Consider the following 25,596-nt stretch of genomic DNA (forward strand, 5'->3'; position numbering starts at 1 on the left):
GTGAACATTTTTGGAATGATGGAAGAAAATATAATTGAGACGTATGCCCCACACACACACACACACACACACACACACATACACACGCGTACACATTACCATTTCACTGATGATTGGGATTAAAAATACGCACCGACATTAGGTTACAGTGTCACAAAATCATTTGCACCTGACAGTCATTCAATCCAACAACCCCCACCTCTAAAATGAACCCAGCGCCACTGCCCAGCAATGCCATTTTAGAACTTCTAGATGACCTAGGGGATGATTTGGAGCCAGTCACAAAAAGGAGTCATGCAATACCTTCTATGACAAAACTCCTCCAGCGTTACATACAGTATCGCGTTACATACAGTATCCGTGCATCTGGATCATTCAGCACACTGTTGCCATTAGTGCTGGCATATCCCAGAGCAGTTTTTTCAGTGTACTGTCTCCATGACGACAACCAGGACCACGCAACTACACAAAATCTTCATTTAAATAGGGCAAGGGTTAAATAGACTTTGCACCTGTTGTCATTTATTCAAGCAATCTTAGGAAATCACGCGCAAACTGTTGTTCAACCCCTCACATAAAATTTTAGATTGCAAACTCAAATTACTACATGCAAATTGGGATCTTAGTACATCCGGCCCACAAAGTATTAATAGTAAAATACTACTACTCTCTGTGGTTCATTCTGGACTTAAAAATCTTTTATGCAACAGATTCTTGGAACAGCAGATTACAAGGACAAATGAAATGCCATTCATAACCGTGGCTGAAACCCATTCTTTGTGGATTTGGTTCATAATCTTTAAATGACGAGTTTTGATTGTATATTTCACGTAATTAAGACATGTAAGAATATGAGTGTATAATGTTCACATTATGTTGATTGCACTGATCAAAGGCTGTAGAATTCTGAGCACGTTGCGTACCTTTTTGTTAGAAATTCACCTTGAGGACCCTTATTTATAGAAACTAAAATCTGATAACATAAACATTCATGGAGAGATGCCCCTGTTTCATTTAAGTTTAAATTAAACAATTGTGTGATGAGTTCTTGTGGTAAAAACAGCTTTAATCATGTTTTTGCTGTAGGTTTGGTTTTCTAATAGACGAGCAAAATGGAGAAGAGAAGAAAAACTGAGAAATCAGCGTCGTCAGGCGTCCAACTCTTCCAGCCATATTCCCATCAGCAGCAGCTTCAGCAGCAATGTTTACCAGCCTCTTCCACAGGCTGCAACACCAGGTAGTGACGACAACACGCTGCACTACAACCACAATACATTATTGTCTAATCAGAGGGAAAATTACATATGATCAGGTTGGAGGATGCTCATTGCTAGAAAGGTTATTTGATATTCAGATTCTTTGCAGTCAGAAATGAGTGTTTTTATTTTAATGCTGGTCCATCAGCAAAACAAGAAAAAAGTTTTAATTAAGTGATTATTGAGTCTTTGCAAAATGTACACATAAATTTGCTCTCATTAATGCATAAAAACTTGGTTCAAATGTGGTTTAGTTATTTGTCTGTAGTTTTATACAAATCTCTGAGTCTTAAATGTACTCTGCATCTGGACCTTCTGTTCAGGGTCGATGCTGGGGAGGTCGGACTCAGTTCTGTCCAACAGCTACAGCCTTCCAACAATGCCAAGCTTCAGTATGGCCGCCAGCCTACCTATGCAAGTAAGATAAATATTTAACTCTTGACCTTTTCGTCTAGGGAAAAATGCTTGTATGTATGTAAGTAAGTATAGATTTTGACTTCAAGAATAATAATCACTGTGAATTACTTTAATTCTTCTCAGGTATCCAGTCAGTCCTCTTACTCCTGCATGTTGCCCACCAGCACAACTGTAAATGGAAGAAGTTATGAGACCTATACCCCCCCACACATGCAACCACACATTAACAGTCAGTCAATGACATCTTCTGCAACATCATCAACAGGTAGAAACACTGGTGATTCTTTGGTACTTCATAGTATTTCAATCTGCACAAAACTATAAATGAGATGAGACTTATAATGGTAGCCATTTAATCACATTAATGTTTTAGGTCTGAATACTTAACATGATGCTGTTAAAAACATGTATGCTGACAGATGTCTTCTGGTGTTAATGACACTACTGCTACTGTGCCACATATGTAACAGTGCACAACCTCTTTTGGAGTTTGGAGATGCTGTGACACAGAAAGCTAAACAAACACAACATCAGTGCCGATGCATCTACACATCCCATATTTGTACAGTCAATTAGCTGGTACAATCCATTCTTTGTGGACTTTATGGACCTATCATTTTGAATTGTCTTATGACATGATCATTAAATAGAGACATTTGTAAGTTTAAGTAGATTGTGAAAGTATTCTGATCACTTTGTTTAACTTTATATATCTGTCTGTCTGTCTGTCTGTCTGTCTGTCTGTCTATCTATCTATCTATCTATCTATCTATCTATCTATCTATCTATCTATCTATCTATCTATCTATCTATCTATCTATCTATCTATCTATCTATCTATCTATCTATCTATCTATCTATCTATCTATCTATCTATCAGGGCTGATATCACCTGGTGTCTCGGTTCCAGTCCAAGTTCCAGGAAGTGAAGGAGACATGTCACAGTACTGGCCACGCCTACAATGATCCTGACTCATTTCTGTTGATCAGCACAGTGCATATGGGGTCATCAAACTGTGAACAATGTATACTTTACAGCTTGAATGTCTAAAAACTTTAGACAGTGACATACTCATTACTGCTTGTAAGCAAATTTAAACTAAATTCTGGAGACAGATGTGACAAAACATTGTTTACATTTTATTAGACTACTTAAACGTCACCATGATAAAACACAGTAATAGTGATGTTCACACCCATCTGGACTCAGAGGGAAACATCACCATTCATAATCATACCATAATAAGTGATTTTAAAGCAAAATAGGCTGACTGAAATGAATTGAAGCTGATATGTGTTTGATCAGAAAAAAAAGCCAAGCTTGAAATGTGTACAGATTTTCACAGTGTGGATTGGTAATATGTGTTTGCTATAGTAAAACATTGACCTCGATGTAATCTGCAAGCTGTTGAGGCCTCTTAGACTCGACTAAACCCATGGTTGGCATGGAGTGGCTAAGAGCTTTAAATCCCAAAGTTTTTCACCTATTGAAATTTAACTGAAGTCATTAAAGCACTCAGCTAGCTTATGAGGTAAACATAAAATTGTGTCTTAAACTTTAGTCTGTTTCTTATTAATACATGTGTAAAGTATTTGTTTTCTTCAGTGGCCTGAGAGAAATTTCCAAAATAAAGTTATTTCTATTATAAACACGACTCCCGAAATTATTTAGATTAAATTGTATTAATTTTTTCTGTGTTTATTACCTTTCACAGCTAATTGTGTTTTTAAGGCTTCAACTAAGCTTTGTTTATCTCAGGGGAGTTCATTTTTCATCTGCCCAAAGAAAAATGACAGCAAAATAAAAAATAAACAGGAACATTACATTTAAGTAATGATCACTCTGATGGAAGTCCGGATGAAGGATTTTCTGTAATGCTCAGTCATGCATCTTAATGAGATGAGTCGTCCTCTCATTGGCAATAATGTTGTGAAGACAGTGAAACAGATCGCTGTAGATACTTTCCACCTTTCGATTGGTATCTCTCCATCACAAAACACTGAATGTTGTTTCTCTTCAAACTTGTAGCCAGCTGTCACCAATTTGATGATACCTACCCAGCAGACCACAGTCAAACTGTGTTGAGGACCCAGTCCTGGCTTTTGTGTAGATCCACACTATGATATTTGCCCAGCTCAATGGGACAGCACCAGTCTTGATTGGATAAAGAAGTGGTTTGAACTGCAGAAATCTTTCACCATTTCTGTGGTCTTGAAGGTGTTCAGTAGGAGGCAGTTTTGTCACAACTTTAGCATATCCCTGTTCCCCCCTCTCTGTCCATTCTTACTATAAACATCCAGAGTACTCCTGAACGTGACAGGGCTCAGAGTTGTACTTCGGGGTCTGCTGTGTATAATTTGAGCTTTCCTGTGGAGAACCAGCTCTGCTCATTAATGGAAGAGCGACACAGGTATCCAACCTGACAAACTGTGGTCTTCCTGTCAGGCCTTTAGTGAGGAGGGGTCCATCCAGCTTGTCTCTGAGTTTGAAGAGTTTTATTGAACACACAATCTACATATTAGCACCATTAGCACCATAGTCATTCAGATGACACTCAGCTCTGTGTTGCCTATGTAGCGACCAGCATGTTGTCTTTTCATATAATTTACAGGGGATCCAGTGCATGTTCGCCATGTGGGCTCAAACAACCATTCCAGGTTCATATGTGTAGTATTAGATAAATCAGCTGGATGCATTACTTCAGGTGCTGGTACAATATATGATTTTTTTCACAGATCTAGGGCCCACATGTAGGTTGGACATCTTTTGGAGACATTCATAAAGTTAGACAGTACAGTCATTAAGCAGCTTTGAAAACACTCCATCTGGGTGAGCTGCTTTCCCAGCAGCCTCAGCCCTGTTACTGTTACAGACAGTGAATCTGGTCCATATTTGGGGAGAGGGTATAGATGCTATGGCGGGGAAGATGGTGGAGAAGGTAGGAACAATCCCAAACTAGTAGAAAAACTGTATGATTTATTTATTTACCTTTATTTAACCTGGAAAACCTCATTGAGATTAAAAATCACTTTTTTAATAGTGTCCTGGGCAAGACGGGCAGCAGTACATTAAATAGTTACAGACACAAACTTTCATACATAAAAACGAGAACAAGTTTTCAATACATAAAAAAGCACAAAATCAAGTCAAACCTTCCAAAGTCAACTTTGCTAAAAGTGCCCATGAGATGAAGATAAAGTGCATCAGACAAAACATCTTCAGCCAGATGTCTCCATCTCCAAGTCATATAACATCCTCTTGAAAGTGTCCAGGGAAACCAGATCTTTAAGTTTCAGGTCTTTTTGTAGTTCGTTCCAGGTGAATAGAGACGCAAATCTGAAAGCCTTTTCCCCCTGTTCAGTTCTAACTTTTGGAACAGACAAAAAGAAAAGATCCCGAGCACAAATATTATAAGTGTCTGTGGTTCTCCGACTGATGTAGGTCAGAAGGTAGGATGGGAGCAGACCTAGAATAAATTTAGAAATTAAAATATGCCAGTTACTAAGTCTACAAGCCGACAAAGAAGATCATCTAACATGAGCATAAAGCAAACAATGATGAGTAAGATATTTGAAATTGGTGATGAACTGCGGAGCTCCATGATACACAGTGTCCAGTGACTGAAAGCTGTGGGAGGAGGCTTCACAAAAAATTCCTCCTATTGAACACCTGAAGTTGAAAGAAATGTTGGCTAATTTACAAAATTTTACTTCAGCCAGTCAACATCTAAAAATGAAAATGAGAGAACTGATACTCTATTGAAGAGTTGACTGTTTTTACTGCAGTGGATCATATCCTTTGATGTTTACACTAAGATGCTGCAGATGTTTCACCTACATCCTACATACTGTATTAAATGTGCATGAAGGCAGCATAAAATAAAAGGACTGGATAAACTGATAGAAAAAAAACTGGCTCAGTGGGGGATCTTGTAGAGAGAATATGGTGGAGAACATCTTGGAAAATTCAGGTCTTCCTCTTTGTTACATTCTAACCATTCAGAGAAACATCTTAGTGGATGACTCACCTCTCTATGATGCAGAGACTGATCGTTACAGAAGATCTGCAAAGCAATCAGACTCTGCCACACCTCAGTCAATAGCTATTAAGCCTCAGGTGACAGCAAGGAGGAAAAAAAAAACATTCTACAGAGGGAAATGGTTTTAATGGATCTGGGTTCAAGGTGTCCATTTGTTTCAAAAGTCAATTTATGTAATGTAATGTAATCCAAAATAGTTGGGACATTTTATGAAGTGTTTATAAATACAAAGAGATTTAGATTTTGATTACTGCAACATACTCAAAAAGAGACAAAGAAAAAAAAAATGGTTATAAGATGTAAAATAACACTGCTCTACATAACTAAGCATTTAGGTTAATTCATAACAGGTATGTGGATAATAATCATAAAATGAGCATCCAAGAAAGGTTCAGTGGTATTATATCTTCCAATGTAAAATTGCCAAAACAATTACAGTTTTTCAACATGTGTCCTTTATAATATTAAGAAAACATTCAGCGAGTCTGTAAATATGTATGACCCTCAAACCCTCAGGTGACGTCGAATGAGCCACTGTCAGCCTACTCTGGCGAATATAACTACATGTGTTTTGGAAAACTTTGTCACTTAACACAGTCAGAGAGTCACATGCAAGTTTCAAGGCTCATCTGAGTCAGAATAAATGGCAAGAATAGGCAAAACTTCCAACCGCAAAATAATTACAAAGTGTAATGAATATTTCTGAGTGTGTTGCTAGGCATCAGAATCTACATTTTTACAAAATACAACACAAGTTCAGTCTCCATGATCTCAGGAGGGTTGTGGGGGTGTTGAGGTCTATCCAAGCTATCAATGGACAAAAGCTAGGTTCACCCTGGATGTACATGTACACAAATACTCTTAATTAATGTGAGGCATGAGAATATTCAGCCTCAGATAGTTAAAGTTAATTATTTGTATCACTTCAAAAAACTGGAGGTAAAGTGAATGAATGGATGAATGAATGAATGAATGAATGATTATTGATTATGTCACATATGAAATAACTCTGTGTTGGCAGTTGACAGGGTATTGTGTTGGTCATAACCTCAGGATCTGTTTGTTGTTATCAAAAATTACAGGACGACAGTGATAATAAAGGGACCCAGTGGGAAGAGAAAGCCCTCATACCTGAAACAAAGATGTCAAGGTGAATCAAGCATTGAATACATTCCCATCTGCTCTAGTTTCATTTCAATGTGTCCATCCACCCTATCCTCTCAGTCAGTCTGTGTTTTTATTGTCAGTGAAAATGCAGAATTCCTCCCTGTCACAACACCACACAGCTGTGATTACAATGCAAATGTATTTCATTAGGATGTAAATGATCACCATAATGATGATTATTAATTAGAATTTAAATGGTGATTATTTGTGTGAAGATATCAGCAGCTGTGGGAAAGGATAGTGACAGTGAACTGTTGTCTTTGACTGTGTGAATGGTTGGATGAATGGATGATCTTTAATCCACTGCCTTCCTCCTCCTTTTCTCATTCCCTCTGTTTCTGTCTGATATTCTTGACTGAAAATTCAGGGTGCAATAATTTACTTCAATTGGACAGACTAAAATCATCTGCAGCAGTTGTTTATTTTAAGAGTCATTATGGTGTTGTCTTTCTGGCTTAAATGTGAAAGTGTTGATATTATATTTTATTGTATGTCTTCTGTACTTTGTTTTCAGGATTTTTGCTGGTGGAAACACTATAATTTCAATAAAATCTTTTCTTATCTTATCTTTATGTGTATATGTTTATGTGCACATGTTGCATGTTTGTATTTGGATCTATTTCACATTGTTGAAAAAGACCACAATTCTGAGTGGTCACAGAACATGTTTAGCCTGGTTGCAGGTTCTATTCTGAGGTCTGTACAAATGGTATTTATGACTTCTAGACTCTTTCTCTCATAAAGTCATTACCGAGCAGCAGAAACAACACCAGGAATACATCAAAAAGTAGTTAATGCCCACTCTTGTTTGTAGTGGCGGATGCAAATTCTACAGTGGACAGTCACTGCTCTTGGAAATTAACATAATTCTGGAGCAGATGACTTCCTAATGCTCACTTTACCTCTGGATTCAAAGTGATGCCAATGGAAAATTGTAAAGGTCATTGTAATCTGAGTGTATAAGGAATTACAGTTATTATCTTGTCAGAACAGTTCACTGGCAGAGAAACTTTCATATAAATCCTCTGAATCTGTTTAAATTGTATGTTTATTATGGTAATCCATGGAAAAGGATGAATCAATAATTCCAGAGCTGAGGTGGTTCATCTGGTTGGGACACCTCCTGGACCCCTCCCTGATGACGTGTTTTGGGCATGTTTAAATGGAAGGAAACCTGAGGCAGATCCAGGACACAGGGAAGAGATTAAATCAGTCATCTGGTCTGGAAATGCCTCAATGAACAACCCCCCCCGCCCCCCTACCTGGAGGAGCTGGAGGAAGTGAGGAGATGGATGGATGGATACCTGTGTAAATTTTAATTTTGTTGTAACTCTTTTTATTCATTTTTATGGCTGTAAAGGAGCCGAAGAATAAAGGTTTGAATGTGATACTGAATATCTGAAAGCACTGTATAGTGTTTTCCTCTACATAAATCAAACTGTCCACCATAAACTGAACTGATGGCATAAACTAGATTCCTAGAATTCAGAAAGGTTGTGTTCACAGTTTCTTAGAGTAGGCCTCCTAGATCATTGAAAAAATTGTCCCTACAGTATTCAAACTAAACTAGTGTCCATGGTTCGTAACACTGTGTTTATTTAAATACATAAATTCCAATCTTTATCTTAAAATCTGTTTTCTTAAAATTGTACAGTGTATCATTTTAGACCTTTGGTATGTTTTTTGTTTTTTTTGTTTTTTTCTATTGCAAATGAAATAAGGGTTTATTTGGAAATTCGTATTCTGTTTTTATTTCCAACATGTGTCCAACATTTAAACTGAAATGAGGAAAAATGCAGTTGAATAATAATCTCAACAAATTGTGTGCTTAATTAGTTTTAATCAATTGACAGCCATAATTGTTTGATAGATTTCTGTAGATGAAGTTAAAATTATTCATAGACTTGGACGGAAATTCAGTGAATATCAGGAGCGTTTGCACCACCTTACATACATACAATAATAATCCTATTATGATCAGGATAAGTTAATGATCATGTCATAACTCTCATTCTAGTCAGTGAAGATTGGAAACCATCATTGATCACTCACCAAATGCTCCTAGATGATTGAAGTTCCCTTAGTGCTGTTTGATGCAGAGGGTAATTGATAGGTGATGTCGTGATGTGGATTCTTTGTGATTTAATGGAATGAAACTTTGGAATGTGAAGCTGCAGGTCATCTGTCTTGGATCATCTCCGTCTTTCTTCCTGTGACAGTCATCAGCTCGTCTTCCTCTCTCTGTTTCTCTCTCTTTTCCAGTCTTTTGTTAAGTAAATGAGAGGAGGTTGACCCTATTCTCATTTTGCAGCCACCTGCTGGTCGATGGAAGCCAGAAAAAAAATGATGAGCTGAATGAATGAATAAGACACAGAAGAGGAGCCAATGAATAGATTTTTTTCTTCTGTTCAACAATGGCCCACTCCTGAATCTTTAGTGAATGGAAGTGTGTGTATCTTCAGTGGCAGTGCATATGTACTGGTGTGTGTGTGTGTGTGTGTGTGTGTGTGTGTGTGTGTGTGTGTGTTCATTATTTACATTCTCCATATTCCAGTTCCCTTTATCACCAGTTTCTATCTTATTTTGAGACAGAGTTTACTGTTCACTCAGACTTTGCCAATTTTTCACATTGTTTACTGTCAAACAGTATAATTGGCTACAGGATGGGGAAGACCTCAATTAAAATCCAGAATGCAATGTGTTGGTCTGGCATTGTTTCACCTCCAGAACAGTTATACTTGAAACACCAATATTTGATTTGTCTTACGATCTTTTTTGTTTTACTTCCCCATTTTACCACAAATATATGTACTCCCAGCATTTTCAAAACAGGACCATTACTGTAGATTTAATAAAAAGAGCTCACTGACCTTGGGATTAACTGAAGAATTACCTAGAGACTTTAAAAATAAATTACTGCAGTTTTGTTTTATTAAATGACCTGCCAGTATCTGACCGCATTTCACACATTTATTTGTGTTTAGAACATCAAATACTATGAAACACCATTTTATTTCTCCGAGTCCTTCCTTTCCTTTATCCGTTTCTTTCTTTGCCATTCTCTGTTTCTACCTCTATATTTATTCATATTTATTGTCATTTAGTTAACTGTTGTGTAAATTCATCTGGAATTTGAACCTGGAATCTCATTTTTCTCAATTAGTTTCTATATTAGCCATATAAGGTGATGTCTACTATTAACAGACATGAGCTTTGTTCTTATTCAGCACAACTAAGAACAATGCCCTGTTAAGTTGATTGTCAGTTGGTTTTACTTAAATACGTAGTTCATGGGACAATATTTATTTCAAGGTGAAAAGTGCAAAGTTAAAAATTAAAAGTGACTCCTTTGTATTGCAACTACAAATACTGTAAATAATGTGATTTTTAAAAATAATTTAATGCTTATTAATTGCAAGTATTTAAAGCAAATAATTAGCACACTGTAACAAATTTTACCGTTAAATAACAGTAAAATACTGGCAGCTAGAGTTGCCAGCATTCTACTGTTATTCTTGTGATAGGCTAAGTACAAAGGCTGAACCCAAAAGCAAGACCACATAGTACAAATAAACTTGAGTGTTTTTATTAAACACTTTAACAGGTGAAATATTACAACACAGAGATAATATTAATTCTGTGATGCCACTGAGTCCGGGAATAAACGTCTGGGCTGCGGGTGGATACGACTGACGACCGGCTTGGCCGAGCCGGGAAAACCCCAACGGAATCCCCACTAGGGACAAACAGAGGGTGGTCAAAAAACAAGCCAGGTCATACACGGGAAAGCAGTCAAACAAGCAACGGTACATGGGGAACAGGCAGAACTCACGGTCAGTAATCCAGGCGATGGTCGAAGCACAGGTAATCGGTGGAGGCTGAGGTATTAAAGGGAAGAAGGCAGAGACAGAGTCGGGTACACGAACCAGGTCGTTGACGAGCAGGCAGGATAGGCACAGGCAGAATCGGTGGTTGAGGGACAAAACAGGTCAAAAACAGGCAGACAGACTAACAGGATCCAAAAACGCTGGTGAGTGAGCACAACACGTTGTAAAACACAAACTGGCAAACAAACAGGGAAAGACACAGGGTTTAAATACACAAGAGGGCGGGAAGACAATTGGACACAGGTGGAGACAATCAGGGAGGAGTCAGGTAATCAGCACAGGTGGACACAATCAGGGAAAGGAAGTAAAGACACCAGACATGACACATGAGGGAAACTTAACAAAATAAAACAGGAAATGACAGACAAAACAGAAAAGACAGACAAATCCAGACACAGTCTGAGAGCAGACATGACAATTCTACAGTATCTCTACTGTAATCTACAACTACAGTTTCTTACTGTAAAAAGTATTACGGTACTGGGCAGTATATAATGTTCCTTTTATAGTAAAATACTGTTAGCCACAGTTGCTGCATTTTACAGTAACTACCGTAGTCCAAGAAACAATATATTACTGTAAAATGTATTTAATGTAATATTTACAGTATAACACAGCAAAAAGCTAGGATTTTAACATTTCAAATTACATTTTAAAATATAAAATCATGAACATTCCCAGAAAAAGCTCAAACAAGAGATGACCTTTTAACATTGAGCTTTTATTAAATTCACTGCAACAGCAGCAAGCATTGTGATGAAGCTTGGTTGGAGGCCTTCACAGACAACATGGCTTTCAATACTCATCATCCAACTTCCAGATGTGGCTTCATCACCTGCAACTGATGGAGACAAAAATTGAGGTTAATGTCCCAAAACAGTATCAGATATATTGTTTACCAAGAACCTATGTAGTCACTGTAAGGTATGAAAATTGGTTACGATGAACCCAAAATTCTGAGCGATACATTTATTCTATACTTTTTTCGTACTTTATTTAAATTTGGTATCATAAGTTATACTGCTACCACTTACGGCTATTCTTGTCCTACAGTGGCAAGACACTGTCATGGAAGGACAAAAGCAATTATTTTATTACATGGATATAGACAGACAGCTAACAGGCAGACTGAATGACAGACAGACACAGACTGACACACATACATACATAAACACATACATACAGACACTTCCCCAGCAGTATTAGTCTTGGACTGGCTGGAGGGTCAGGATGAGCTCAGTATCAGCTGCAGTGGAAGACATTTGGACAATGGTATATCAATTATGAATGACACTGTGTTTATAGAGCTATAAAGCATACTGCCATCAAATAATGCTACACATCCTATACAAACTGCCCAACAAAGAGGGAACTAGAAGCACTCTAAGAGCGCAGACCTCCGCCAAGGCTAATCAGTGCCCCCCCCGTGGGCCCCCCCACCCCCGATCACCACCAAAATTTAATCATTTCTTCCTTATCCCATTTCCAACAAACCCTGAAAATTTCATCAAAATCTGTCCATAACTTTTTGAGTTATGTTGTACACTAACGGACAGACAAACAAACAGACAGACAGACAAACAAACAAACCCTGGCAAAAACATAACCTCCTTGGCGGAGGTAAAAAATTAGCCTTAGTCACTTACTTTTATTAAAACAGTGGTTAATTATATCAGTTTATATGGATGTCCAAGTTAGTAAATTCTACTTTACAGATTTAATGTCTTAGAAATTTAACCCTGGAGCAGCGAAAACCACACAAATTGACATGCTGTTTAGTTTAACTGTGTCCACTTCGCAGCTAGCTTGTATGCTTCAACTTAAATTAGCTGCATGTTTGCTACATAAGGCTAACACCCCGAAATATGAAGCAGTATTACACCGCCTGTTACACTGCGCAAGTTGCATCCGGTGTGAACGGAGGCAATTTAATGTTTAATGAACCCAAAATGCCACAGCATGGTCACAGTTACACTGATAAAAATCACAATTACCTGATAAATGAACAACTGGAGCAGGATGGAGCGATGGCAGTGTAGGTAGAGAAGGATGAAAGCATCAGGTGGCCTCTGTTCCAGTGCTGTATGGTCCGGGTGATAATAGTCATTTTTTTCTGTATTTATTTTTTCCTTCTGTTTCATAAAACAACCACTAACCTTCGATGCAGCAACTCTATAGTTAACATTCGTTAGATTGAATCTTTTCTAAATGAGCTGGTGGGACTTGATGCCAGATGAATTTGTTCAGACCAGTTCTGGGTGGACAGCAGTGGAGGACTTGAGGGCGGCTCAGGTAGTAGAGCGGGTCGTCCAATAACTGAAGGGTTGGTGGTTCGAATCCCGCTCTGTCCTAGTCAGTCCGTTGTGTCCTTGGGCAAGACACTTCACCCTCCCTGCCTCCAGTGCCACTCACACTGGTGTATGAATGTTTGGTGGTGGTCGGAGGGCCTGTAGGTGCAAATTGGCAGCCACGCTTCTGTCAGTCTGTCCCAGGGCAGCTGTGGCTACAAATGTAGTTTACCACCACCAGAGTGTGAATGTGAGAGCAAATGAATAATGGGTCAATAATGTAAAGTGCTTTGGGTGTCTAGAAAGGCGCTGTATAAATCCAATCCATTATTATTATTATTATTATTATTATTATTATTATTATTATTAATACTACTACTACTACTACTACTACTACTAATAATAATAATAATAATAATAATGATAAATACTGCATAATACTGTCAAATTTTGCAGTAGCTTACTGTTTGAAATTTCCTCCTTAAAGACCTCATTATTTACAGCATTATACTGTATTTACAAATAACAGCATGATACCGTACAAAATTTACCGTTATTTTTTTTTTTTACAGTAATTTGTTACAGTGCATGTAATTTTAGTAACATTTTAAAATTGATCAATATATCTGGTTTTCAAGCATTTGAAAAGAATTATAATTTTTAAAAATTATTTTACTTCATTACTCACCTTACAACATCAAGAAAGATTTTAATATAATTTCATCCTAAATAGAACAGAATAAATAACATATAGAAAAGAGGACTGAGTATCTATCTGTAATCACCAGTGACGTTCGATACCACTGATTTAGTGGTAACGAATGTTCCGATCTGACACTGAATAAAATTCAGGCTGGCATTGGTGATACCGATTCAATACTGATACTTTGTGCGAATACACCTAATATGTCTCGGAAATCTAAAAAAAGTAGTGTATTTCAAATCATAGCTTCATAAAGAATACAAGACATCAGAATAATTTATTTATTTATGTATTTTAAACTCGGAAGTTATTGAGGTAGTGGCCTCATTCACAATATAGCCGAGCTAATGCAACAACCGAAAAACCAAACAGAGGACACAATCGTACAAAAAATATGTGAAAATTGTGTTTCAAACACTGAAAAAAAAGAAAAAAAGTACAATAATAAGACCATTAAAATAAATTATTGTTTAATTATTAAGAACTACTATAAAAATTAAAACTTGCATCTTAATTCACGTTACATGAACATATTAACATGAAAATACTAAACATGTAAATAACACTTCAACAGAAGCATCCAACAATGACTGTTGTTCCTAACAAAAACCTGTGAATGAGGGAATATTCACAGGTTTTTGTTCAGGAACAATAGCATATTTGCTGTCTTCTCCTTTAGTCTGTTCCATTTTTTGCTGAGAACCTCTCCTGCCTTTGAAGGACTCACTCTGCTGATACAGAAGTGGCAGTAATTCCCAGGTATTTCACTGCCAGTTTGCTCAGGGCTGGGTAGGTTGGTTCGTGTTCTTGCCACCAAACCAGTGCATCCCTATCTCGGGGAATCACTTTTTCTTCTGAGTACCAACATACTTCAATGAGCACATCACTGTCAGCTGACCGGTGATGTTGTCCTGACAAAACCTGCATGTCAAAATATCCCTGCTTTTGATACAGCTGAATCTGAGGGGGCCCTGAGGTAGAAGGTTCTGAAGTAGAAGACCCTGAGGTAGAAGACCCTGAAGTGGAAAGCCATGAGGTTGAGCTAACAGGAGCTGTTGAGTTTGGGGCTAGAGTGGGAATTACTTGTCCTGTCTGATAGACTTCCTGCATTTCAGAGAGGAGACGTTTTGCCATTACTTCCACATTGTCTTTGTCTCGAAAACCAAGATGTTTAAACCTAACATCCAGAAATGTACTGGCAGCTAGACAGAGAATCCTTTCACTGCCCTGTGAATGAGTGACACAAGCGTAATCACTTTGGAGACTGAAACATACTTTTCAGCTGAAACTTCCCATGTCACTTCTTCAAATGACCGTGGTGCAACTGTTTACTAGCCTCTCCAGCATGTAAAAAATTGAATTCCAGTGAGTATCTGCTGACTGGATTAGCTTGTGCTCTGCCACTTTCAATTGTTGGTGAATACCCCTGAGCTTCTGTGTGGCCTGTGTGCTGTGGTGAAAAAGGACATGATCGCAGTGCATTTCTCCTGCACTTTCACCACTTCCGGGACAGTTTTTAAACTGTGCTTTACAATTAAATTCAGTGTATGTGCAAAACATGGATGATGCCTCCATCCAGCCTTGTGCACTGCAGCAACCATATTTGCACCATTGTCTGTCACATCAGGAACAACCTTGTCAGTTATGCCCCATTCTTCTGTGATGCATTTAGATACTAAACTGATATTATCTGATTAAAAAAAATGTTTGGGAAGGAATGCTTCTCGGACCAAAAAAGAGTTTGTTCAAGGTGCTCTTTGGAAAAAGGGATTCAAAAAGTATTTATCACACTGGAAGAAAAATCCAAGGCACTCTCTTTAAACATTAAAATGCCTTTATTATCATGGCATGGTCATATCTAGACCTATGATATGACCATAAAAGAACCGTAAAAGAGGAATGGATTTGAATCATAAAATGAATATACCCTAACTCTAATTTCTGGAGGAGGCCAACTCATTTTGATATATCGGCTCCTCAGTGTATAGATAAACACATAAATAGTATATGTATGTTTCTGGAGTAAAAAAACAAAAAAACAAAACACGTATACTAAGTACCAAAAATATTTTAAAAAAATGGACCTGGGACTTATTTTTTGGACTTTTATTTGAAATGCAATGCACAACATGTAAACACATGAACAGAAATGGACTTTTTCATTGTTAGCCTGTGCTTTTTTCCTTCTTGTTTGTATTATATAATACAAATACTTAAATAAAAACAAAATTGTGTCCTGTTTAAAGTTGAGTTCACTAATATATGTCAAGTGTACATGTGCTTCTAGAAAGCACTTAATGCAGGGAGAACACATACCTTCCATGATGATACAATTATATTGTGAATGGAATGGGTTTTTTTTGTCCCCCCCCCCCCCCTTTTCTGGGTGACATGGTGGTGCAGTGGTTAGCACTCGTGCCTCACAGCAAGAAGGTCCTGGGTTTCGATTCCAACACCAGTCGATGGGGGTGGTTAACTGGTTAATCTAGATGGCCCGTGAATGTGAGAGTGATTGTCTCCAAGTGTCGGCCCTGCGATGAACTTGCAAGGGTGTACCCTGCCTTCGCCCCTATGTAGCTGAGATAAGCTCCAAGCGACCCCTGTGACCCTAGTGAGGATGAAGTGGGTTCAGAAAATGAATGAATGTTTTTCTTTCTCAGCTTAACAATTACTGTTTCGCCACTATTCTCTGTCCATTTTCTTACCTGGTTCTTCCTGTTCTTGCACTCTTTCCTCTCCTTCCTTTCATCTCTCCCTCTTTGCACTGACAATCATACACAAATACATTGTATTCAACTAGATGAAAAATGACATAAATATAAGAAAATACTAATAAGAATACAAATAAATAAAGTCCTCTCTCTGCTCTCCTCTCTCTTTAAACTGTTAACCAATAGGCAAACAACCAAACAATGCACTTTCTATCTAATAAGAGATATAAACTGATACATTTATCCAACTTAGAATAGCATAGAATGTCTTCATTGTCATTGTACAGGTACAACGAAATCAAAAAGTGCAATCGTCCTTGGTGCCATAAAAAAAAAAAAAAGGTATAAATAATGTATATAAAAGAGTATAAAAACTAAAATATAAAAAGAAAACCCTGGCAGCATAAATATCTAAAAAGCAGCATAAAAGAGTGTTACTAGAAGTATAAAAGACACATAAAACATATACTCCAGACAACATTTAGCATTCCACACAACTAATTAATGTCCAGCAGTATTCAGTGCAATTATGGCCCTGGGATAAAAACTGTTTTTTAGACAGTTTGTGCTGGCCTTTAGTGTCCGGAAGCGTCTGCCAGAGGGTAAAAGTTCAAAAAGTGTTAAGGCACAACACTTGGTGTGGACCCAAATGCAACGAGACACTAATATCAGTGATAAAAAAAAGGGATTTATTTAATGAAAGTTCACAAAGTACAAAAATGGATAAACAAAAAGAGAAAGCACAACGTGCTCTAAAAAACCCTAATATCTAAAAGAGAAGTACAACGTACTCTATACGAACTAAAAAGCCTGAGGTAGATAACATGAGGTTCAAGATTCTAGATACTTAACATTAGTTGGTCTTCTCAAGATCACAGAAACGACACACTGACAACAGACAAAGGGAGAGGGGAAGAATACATAGGGAAGGTAGGGATCACAAACAGGTGTGGGCAATTACATGAGGAACACCAAGGTGCAGGCAATGATGGGATTAGGCAAGACAGAGATAAGACTGACAGCGTGCAGACAAAAAACAGGAAAGCGACCACCATCACGAAAATAAAACAGGAAGAGACCAAAAATCCCTAAACTAAATCAACATAACCATCGATGCGTGACAAAAAGTGGAAAGCCAGGGTGCATTGCATCCCTGATAATATTCCACGCCCTCCTGAGACAGTGTGAACTGTAGAGGACTTCCAGGGAAGGAAGGGGGCAGCCGGTGGTCTTCTGGGCCATGGTGATAATAATAGATCACAATAACTAATAGAATATTTGGTTGCTGTGGAAAATGAAGTCACATGATTTGACATTACACTCATACCTGAACCTGGCTCCTAATAATAATAATAATTTTTTATCAATCTTATATCCATGATGAGGCTGGATGTCTGTCTGTCTTGGCTTTAATACATACACATGGCACAACAACAGCTTCTCTCACTTCAATTCAAACACAGGACAGAGGTTGACTGAACCACCTGGAATGTTTCCTAGCTAGAAAAAACGTCAGCTAACTCCTACCTAGCAGCATAAACAGTGATTTACGTTTCAATACAACAAAATTAAGGATTGCCGTCAACTACACCTCCAAAGGAGACTATACTTTTCTTGTGGACCAAATTTCATATGCCATGTAGATTCTTATGACAAATTGAGGCCATATGGGATTGGCATTAACGGCTGCATAGATGGTTTCACTCGTAAAGTTATATGGCTCAGAGCTGCCCACACTAATAATGACCCGTGTGTGATTGGAGGCTGTTACGCAGAGGCAATAGAGTGGGTGGGGGGCTACCTGACATTTATGCGAACAGACATGGGGATGGAGAATGTTGTCCTTCGGGATGTGCAAGTGTACCTTTGGCAAAGTAAAAGAGATAGTAGAGCGGGCCAGTCAAGCTTTTTCACAGAGAGGAGTAACACGAATCAAAGAATAGAGAGCTGGTGGAGCATGATGAGGAGATAAGGAATTGAATGCTACATCCAGATGTTTGGCGAGCTCAAGGATGAGGGTATGTTCACAGGTGACAACATGGACAAAGTGCTGATCCAGCTGTGTTTCATGGGACCCGTTCAGGTGGGGAATGTAGCCTACACTCTACGCTTTTTTGCCATTTTATGTCACTAGCTCTTTCTTTTACGATGCGTAAAAAGGTTGCATATATACTCTTGGTGCGGTGACAGTGCAGCTTAGGCAATATACCTATATGCAACACATCATTTGTTCCATTCAGTTATTAGGCCCGAGCCGAGTAAAGCCGGTGCAGGGCCTATTGAGTCTGCAGTGGGCGAATTGGGACGAAATCACCAGTGACGTGGTCGCCTTTCGCCACTGTCGCCACTCTCACACATATTCACATTCACACAGCCACTGAGAGCCGGGGCTGCAGTCTCTTCTCCTGGCCCCGGTGAAGATACTGCCGGTCCGGGACTGGTGAAGAGACCGGGTAGCGGTGTAGGACTTGTTGCTTGCCATGGTAGCTCCTTGTAGTACAGTGTTGTTTTCTGTGGTAGTGACCTCTTCATATGTAATCTGAAAGGGGGGGTCAGTGGTTCAGCTGGGGGTCGGAGGGTGTCGGGGGGTTGGCAGTCGGCCGGTTTCTTATAATACTATGGGGGGGAGGGGTTACGGTAGTGATCCGTGCCACTTGTACTTCGCGGAAGTAAAAGTGAACCTTAAGGCACATTTACCTTTTCCCTATCTCCTGAATCTTTGCAGACTTTCATTTGAGTGTGCAGGACGTTTGTCCTGGCCTATTATGTGTTACACTTATGTATAACAAGTCTGGTGATGATTTTTTTGTATGAACTTTATGCTGTGGTGACAAGGATTAGTGGAAACGCTAGTAGTAGACGCTCATGCTGGATCTAGCAACCCCTAGTCTGGGGGAAGCGGAGAGGATACCACGCTCTACAGTATTTTGAATGTGATTGCAGTACCAGTTTTTGCCACAATCCTACATACGGCATCTTTAAATCAGCTGTAAAATACACTAAAAACAATTATCTATCATCCATTTTGTTTTCTTATCTTTTGGTTACCTTGTTAGGTTTCCTATTCCATAAAAAAATATTGGTTTTAATATTTTTGGTGTGGGCGTCTGGGCCTTTTTTTTTGTCAGTATACCCCTTGATGTGCACTCTGCAAATCACCAACTCTATACTGAATTGACCACACATCTGGACACGCACATCTTTGCTTGTTTTGTTTTTGTGCAGGTATAAGGAGGCCAAATGAGAATCCCCAAAAGCTCACATGATTGGGAGAGGAGCTGACTGTCAGTGTGTTGGCTGACAGTGCACTCATGATTTCAGGTTTGGCTCTAATTATTGCTTTATGATCTTATTTTTATAACTGGGTCATTTTGACCCTAACAACACAGAGGTCATAATTTCAACCAGAGCATTTCATAATTTAGTGAAATTTTTTTTTATTATTATTATTTGGTTGAAATAGAGGTTTCTGACAAAGTCAAAAAGCCTTGATGCAAAACACAAATTGTATGTGGTTCATTTATGCATTTAAATCCTAAAATGGGTTGGGATGGGAGGGAAGTTGATGTCTGAAAACAGTGATCAGTCATCACCAAATTATGCGTGGACATCTCTAATGTGGGAATAGGCTCCAGCACCCCTGCAACCCTCTCCAGGATAAGGCAGTTCAGAAAATGAATGAATGAATGAATGAATGAATGAATGACAAAATTGCAATACTCTAAGATTTAACTATGTTAAGTTTATTTATTTATTTATTTTTTATTTTATTTTTTTTAATTTGCGCCAACAGAGAGGAAAGGGCTTAAAGCTGTACTTACCGGTGTGGCATTTCTCACAGCACCTAGTAAAAGTTTGAACATGAAAAACCCGCCTCCCTCCAAAGCCCCGCCCACTTCCCCTGCCTGAGCTCTTACGCTCCCCTCCACTCTCATCTGATGCGCGAGGTGGAACCGGAGGTGGAGGCCCGGTCCGCTTCAGCGTGTCCGCGGACCCCTCCCTCAGTAATACATCATCCACCTGCTGCGGCTCCTGTTTCATCAGTAGACCTTGTATTTAAGGGTCTGGTCTGTGCAGTGCTGGGTCAGTGTCTTCACTGCACCACGAAGATAAGGTGCCCAAGGGATGGGGGCGCTCGCACTGTGAACGCGCGGCCTCCGTGAATTTTCCGTGAACATTTGAGGTTTCATAGTCCATACATTTATCATCCTGCATAATCCTACACTGTATGACACCATGTACATGTACCTGTATGAGTCCCACGGTCATAAAAGCTGAGCTTTGTGCAGACCTGTTTAGTCCAGTACACCAGACTTCCGGACTTTTATCTCCAGCCTTCATTCATCGGACTCCTGTTTGTTCCCCGGTTGTTGTTTCTGTTAATAAATCCGATTTTCCCTTCCACATGTGGATTTGAGTTCTATCCATACACATCCTAGACAGTAGACTGTGGTTAATGACAGGAGGAGCAGCGCAAGTAAAGTGTCAGATTCAGAGGGACACATATCGGATGCGGGGACAGCGATAATGGATCGGATGCTGGACGGCCGTAATAGATGATTGACAGGAGGCTCAGCCAGGTTCAGACTTTTATCAGAAATAGATGAGAATTAAACATTTTTGAGTTTCAATACCTGGTGGATTTCCTTTACGTTTTAATTTGACGCACGCTTATTAGGAACATTTTAAGATGACAAAAGAAAAGTGTAAAAAAGGCCACATCATACAGTATAGCTTTAATGTGGACAGCATCTATAATTAAATAATAATAAATAATTAAGATACATCAAGCCAGGACCAAGTGTGGAGAAGAAGCAACCTTGTTGTAGTTCAGGATGGCAACACCGACGCTGGAGATCCCCAGGCAGGAAGCATCCCATAGTTCTGATGATCTCTTAGCAGCATGGCTGCCCCAGAACCACACAAGGGACCAATCTAATGCCTCCCAACAACTCCAACCTGCAAAAGAAAGAGTGAAGTGGCCCAACAAGAAGTGGCAACAGTTGGATGAGGATCTGGACAAGATCCTGGAGGTGGCTCTAGCTGGGACAGCAGAGCAGAAAATCAACATGATGATTGTAATCTCATACAATATTGCGAGGGAGTTTGGCATCGAAGAGAGGAAGACCACCAGCATAAGTAAGTAAGTAAATTTTATTCGTATAGCATTTTTCACATATAAAATCATAAAGTGCTTTACAGTTGAGAATAAAATGTCATACGTATATCAAATGTCCAAATGTGAATGCAGCAATGTGTAGCACTGTCAGCCAAAACAAATTTCCCGTATGGGACAATTAAGTTTATCCTGATCCTGAAGATAAAAAAAAAACAAAAAAAAAACAAAAGAACAATAGCACAGAGAAACAGATAATAACACAAGCCCAAAAAGAAAAGGCAAAACATCAACCCGGGCTAAACGCCTGCTTAAAAGATACATTTTAAGCTCCCTGTTAAAGAAGTCAATGGAGGACTCTATGCTACATTGAGTTAAAAGTAGGGCATTCCACAATCGTGGAGCACTGGCTTGGAAAAAGTGCTCTCCTCTGGTTCTAAATTGAGTGCGGGGAACCATCAAGAGTCTCTGGTTTGATGACCTTAATGAGTGCGAGGGAGAATAGGGTCTCAGGAGCTCTACTATGTACTAAAGGACTTGACTGTGAAGGGCTCTAAAAGTAAGAGCTAAAATCTTAAACTGAATGGTAAAACTGACTGGCAACCAATGGAGGGAATATAAAACCAGGGCAATGTGATCCCTTTTCTTGGTTCCCATTAAAAGCCTTGCTGCTGCATTTTACATAGACTGTAGGCGATCAATAACTTTTTTGTTAAAACACATAAAAAGAGCATTGCAATAATCAATGCGGGAAGGAACAAATGCATGTATGATCATCTCCATTTCAGTTTTTGAAAACACAGACCTCAGTTTTGAGGTATTCCGCAAGTGATAAAAGCAGTTTTTTACTAGCTGCTTACAGTGACAGACCAAGGACAACTCCCGTAACTCCCAGGTTACATAGGTTTAGAGTGGACAGAGGGGCCTAAGAGACCAAGATGTTGTTTTATGAAGAGAACAGCACTGTCAGGAGTTCAATTGCAGGAAATTCTTTAGTCATTTCTTAATGGCAGTCAAGCAAGCACTAAAATTATCTAATTTACACAGCCAGCTCTACACTCTCCATCAGGGGCTCGAGGGTTCATGGGAGTTCACCCAACCGGTCCACATGTGTTTTGTGGATTTGGAGAAGGCGTTCGACCGTGTCCCTTGTGGTATCCTGTGGGGGGTGCTTTGGGAGTATGGGGTCCGGGGCCCTCTTCTAAGGGCGGTCCGGTCCTTATATGACTGAAGCAGGAGCCTGGTTCGCATTGCCGGCAGTAAGTCAGACCTGTTCCAGGTGCATGTTGGACTCCGGTAGGGCTGTCCTTTGTCATCGGATCTGTTCAGAATTTTTATGGACAGAATTTCTAGGTGCAGCCAGGGGCTGGAGGGGGTCCGGTTTGGGGACCACAGGATTTCATCTCTACTTTTTGCAGATGACGTTGTCCTGTTGGTCTCATCAAACCTGGACCTTCAGCGTGCACTGGGGCGGTTTGCAGCTGAGTGTGAAGCGAGTGGGATGAGGATCAGCACCTTGGATTTCAAGGCCTTGGTTCTCGACCGGAAAAAGGTGGTTTGCCCTCTCCGGGTCAGTGGGGAGTCTTTGCCCCAAGTGGAGGAGTTGAAGTATCTTGGGGTCTTGTTCACAAGTGAGGGAAGGATGGAGCACATGAGACTGACAGATGGATCATGGCAGCATCTGCAGTAATGCAGTCGCTGTATCGGTCGGTTGTGGTGAAGAAGGAGCTGAGCCGGAAGGCGAAGCTCTCGATTTACCGGTCAGTCTACCCTCACCTATGGTCATGAGCTTTGGGTCTTGACCTAAAGGACAAGATCCCGGATACAAGTGCCCTCCCCTGGAAGAGCTGGAGGAGGTGTCTGTCTGGGGACAGGGAAGTCTGGGCATCCCTGGTTAGACTGTTGCCCCCACGACCCGGCCCCGGATAAGCGGAAGACAATGGATGGATGGATGGATGGATGGAATTTAGACAGCTCAGTCTGCTTGAAGGAGCAGTAAAGCTGAATATCATCAGTATTGAAATGGTAAGATATGTCACTGAACTCACTGATAATCTTTCCAAGAGGGGTCATGTAAAGGAAGAAGAGAATGGGCCCCAAAACAGACCCATGTGGTACCCCCCTGTCACATCTGACAGAATCTGATTCACAAAGACAGAGAAACTCCTGTCAGTCAAGTTGGATGTAAACCAATTTAAAACTGTTCAAGAAATCCCAAGAGTCTCTAAGTCTGTTTATTAAGACTTTGTGGTTCTCTGTATCGAAAGCGGCAGTGAGGTCTAGTGATACCAAGACAGTGTACTGACCAGAGTCTGCTGCCGTCATGATGTCACTGGAAACTTTTATTAAGGCTGTCTCACTGAAGTCCATCTTTTGAAACCCTGATTGAAAGGTGTCTAAAATTCTGTTCATGTCATTATAGGCAGTTAATTGTTTGGCAGCCACTTTTTCCAGAATTTTTGATAAAAACGGTAGCTTTGATATAGGCCTGTAGTTATTCATATCAGCAGGATCCAAGTTCGGTTTCTTTAATCTAGGTTCGACCACTGCTTGTTTAAACAACACCAGTTAAGAGACTGATTTATAATCTAAATAAGGCAAGGTCTATTGGAGTCAAAAGTTTTAATAAACCATGAAGTTGGAAGGATATTCAGATAGCTCTAGGATGGTTTCATAGTGGCTAGGAGCGCACTTATATCCAACAAGGAGATCAGCGAAAAAGAGGACCATCCATAAAAGGGAAGCTGAGTAGTGTGAGCGTTTTCGACACCAGAAGGAATGTTTGCCCATATATCATTCACCTTGTTCACAATAAAACTTGCAAAAGCATTACAAGCAGACTTAAAGTGGACTGAAGCAGAGAAAACATCAGGAGAGGTAATATTGCTGATGGTATCAACTAAAAACTCAAGGTTTCTCTTACTAGAAGATATGAGCTGAGCAAGTAGAAGGTTCTTGCATTTTTTAATATATCATTTAATGATATTCTCAGATCCTTCAGGTGCACCTTGAGCTTCGAGGCCTTCCACAGTCGCTCTACCTTGCGACAGCTTCTTTTCTGATTTTGGTTATCTTCAATTATCCAAGGGCAGGGCTTCTTAAGAGAGGTGGATCTAGATTTAATTGGAGCCACTTTATCCAGAATTGTCAGACACTGTTGATTACAACTCTACCAAGGAGTTCACATCACCGCTGTCTGGAACAAGCTCTGCATCAAACAGAGATATAAAACTCTCAACTGCATGCTGATTTATGATGCAGCTCTTTCTCTGAGCTATATAATGCTGATGCTCCACAACATATGTTAGGTCAAAGAAAACACAACTATGGCCACTGATCAGAAGGGAGAGGCAGCTGAACCGGAGGGAGAAGGTGATGCAAAGCTTGAGGAATGAGATCAAGATCCTCCGCAGGCAGTTCAGAAATGCCACAGAAGTGGAGAAAGAAGGGATCGGGGAATTAACATCAGAGCTCCGGGACAAGCTCCACAGGTTAAGGAAAGCGGAGCAAATACGGAAGCAGAGCAAGGAGAGAGCGGGACCTCTACAGGTTTACCAAGATATTGCTAGGGGGAAACCAGAACAGGCACTTTAACCAGCTCTAAGAAGGAGATGGTGGAATTCCTCAGGATGGCCCACTGTGGCACACACAGAAATGAAGACCGGGGCAGCCATCCGAAAATCAACAGTGTGGCACCTCTTTTGAAAGAGCTGGAGAACGGAGTACCATCAGGGAAAGAAGTGGAGGAGGTAGCACACAAAGCAAGAACAGCATCAGCCCCTGGACCAAGTGGCCTGCCCTAAAAGATCTACAAGAAGTGTCCACTGTTGTTGTGTAGGCTGTGGAGGCTTCTCTGGAAAATCTGGGCTAACGGCAATATAGCAGCAACCTGGAGGGTGGCAGAGGGCTGCTTTGTCCCAAAGGACGAGGGATCTTCTCAGATCAGCCAATTCTGAAACATCTCTCTACTGAGCGTAGAGGCAAAGATTTTCTTCTCGGTCTTGGTATGGC

General features: G+C 39.8%; 1 protein-coding gene across 2 annotated transcripts in view; it reads left to right on the top strand.

The window, feature by feature from the left end:
- LOC115421622 (paired box protein Pax-6-like) overlaps positions 1 to 3,323 on the top strand; it is a 36,589-nt gene extending 33,266 nt beyond the window's left edge. For both annotated transcript variants that reach the window (XM_030137596.1, XM_030137597.1), the window contains 4 exons: positions 1,087 to 1,237; positions 1,580 to 1,674; positions 1,797 to 1,938; positions 2,554 to 3,323. In XM_030137596.1, the coding sequence (XP_029993456.1) occupies positions 1,087 to 1,237; positions 1,580 to 1,674; positions 1,797 to 1,938; positions 2,554 to 2,639 (474 nt within the window). In that variant the 3' untranslated portion in view covers positions 2,640 to 3,323. The remainder of the gene's footprint in view (positions 1 to 1,086; positions 1,238 to 1,579; positions 1,675 to 1,796; positions 1,939 to 2,553) is intronic.
- Positions 3,324 to 25,596: the final 22,273 nt, after the last annotated feature.

The sequence above is a fragment of the Sphaeramia orbicularis genome, chromosome 6 (genome assembly GCF_902148855.1).
Source record: "Sphaeramia orbicularis chromosome 6, fSphaOr1.1, whole genome shotgun sequence".
In the NCBI taxonomy this organism is placed as follows: domain Eukaryota; kingdom Metazoa; phylum Chordata; class Actinopteri; order Kurtiformes; family Apogonidae; genus Sphaeramia; species Sphaeramia orbicularis.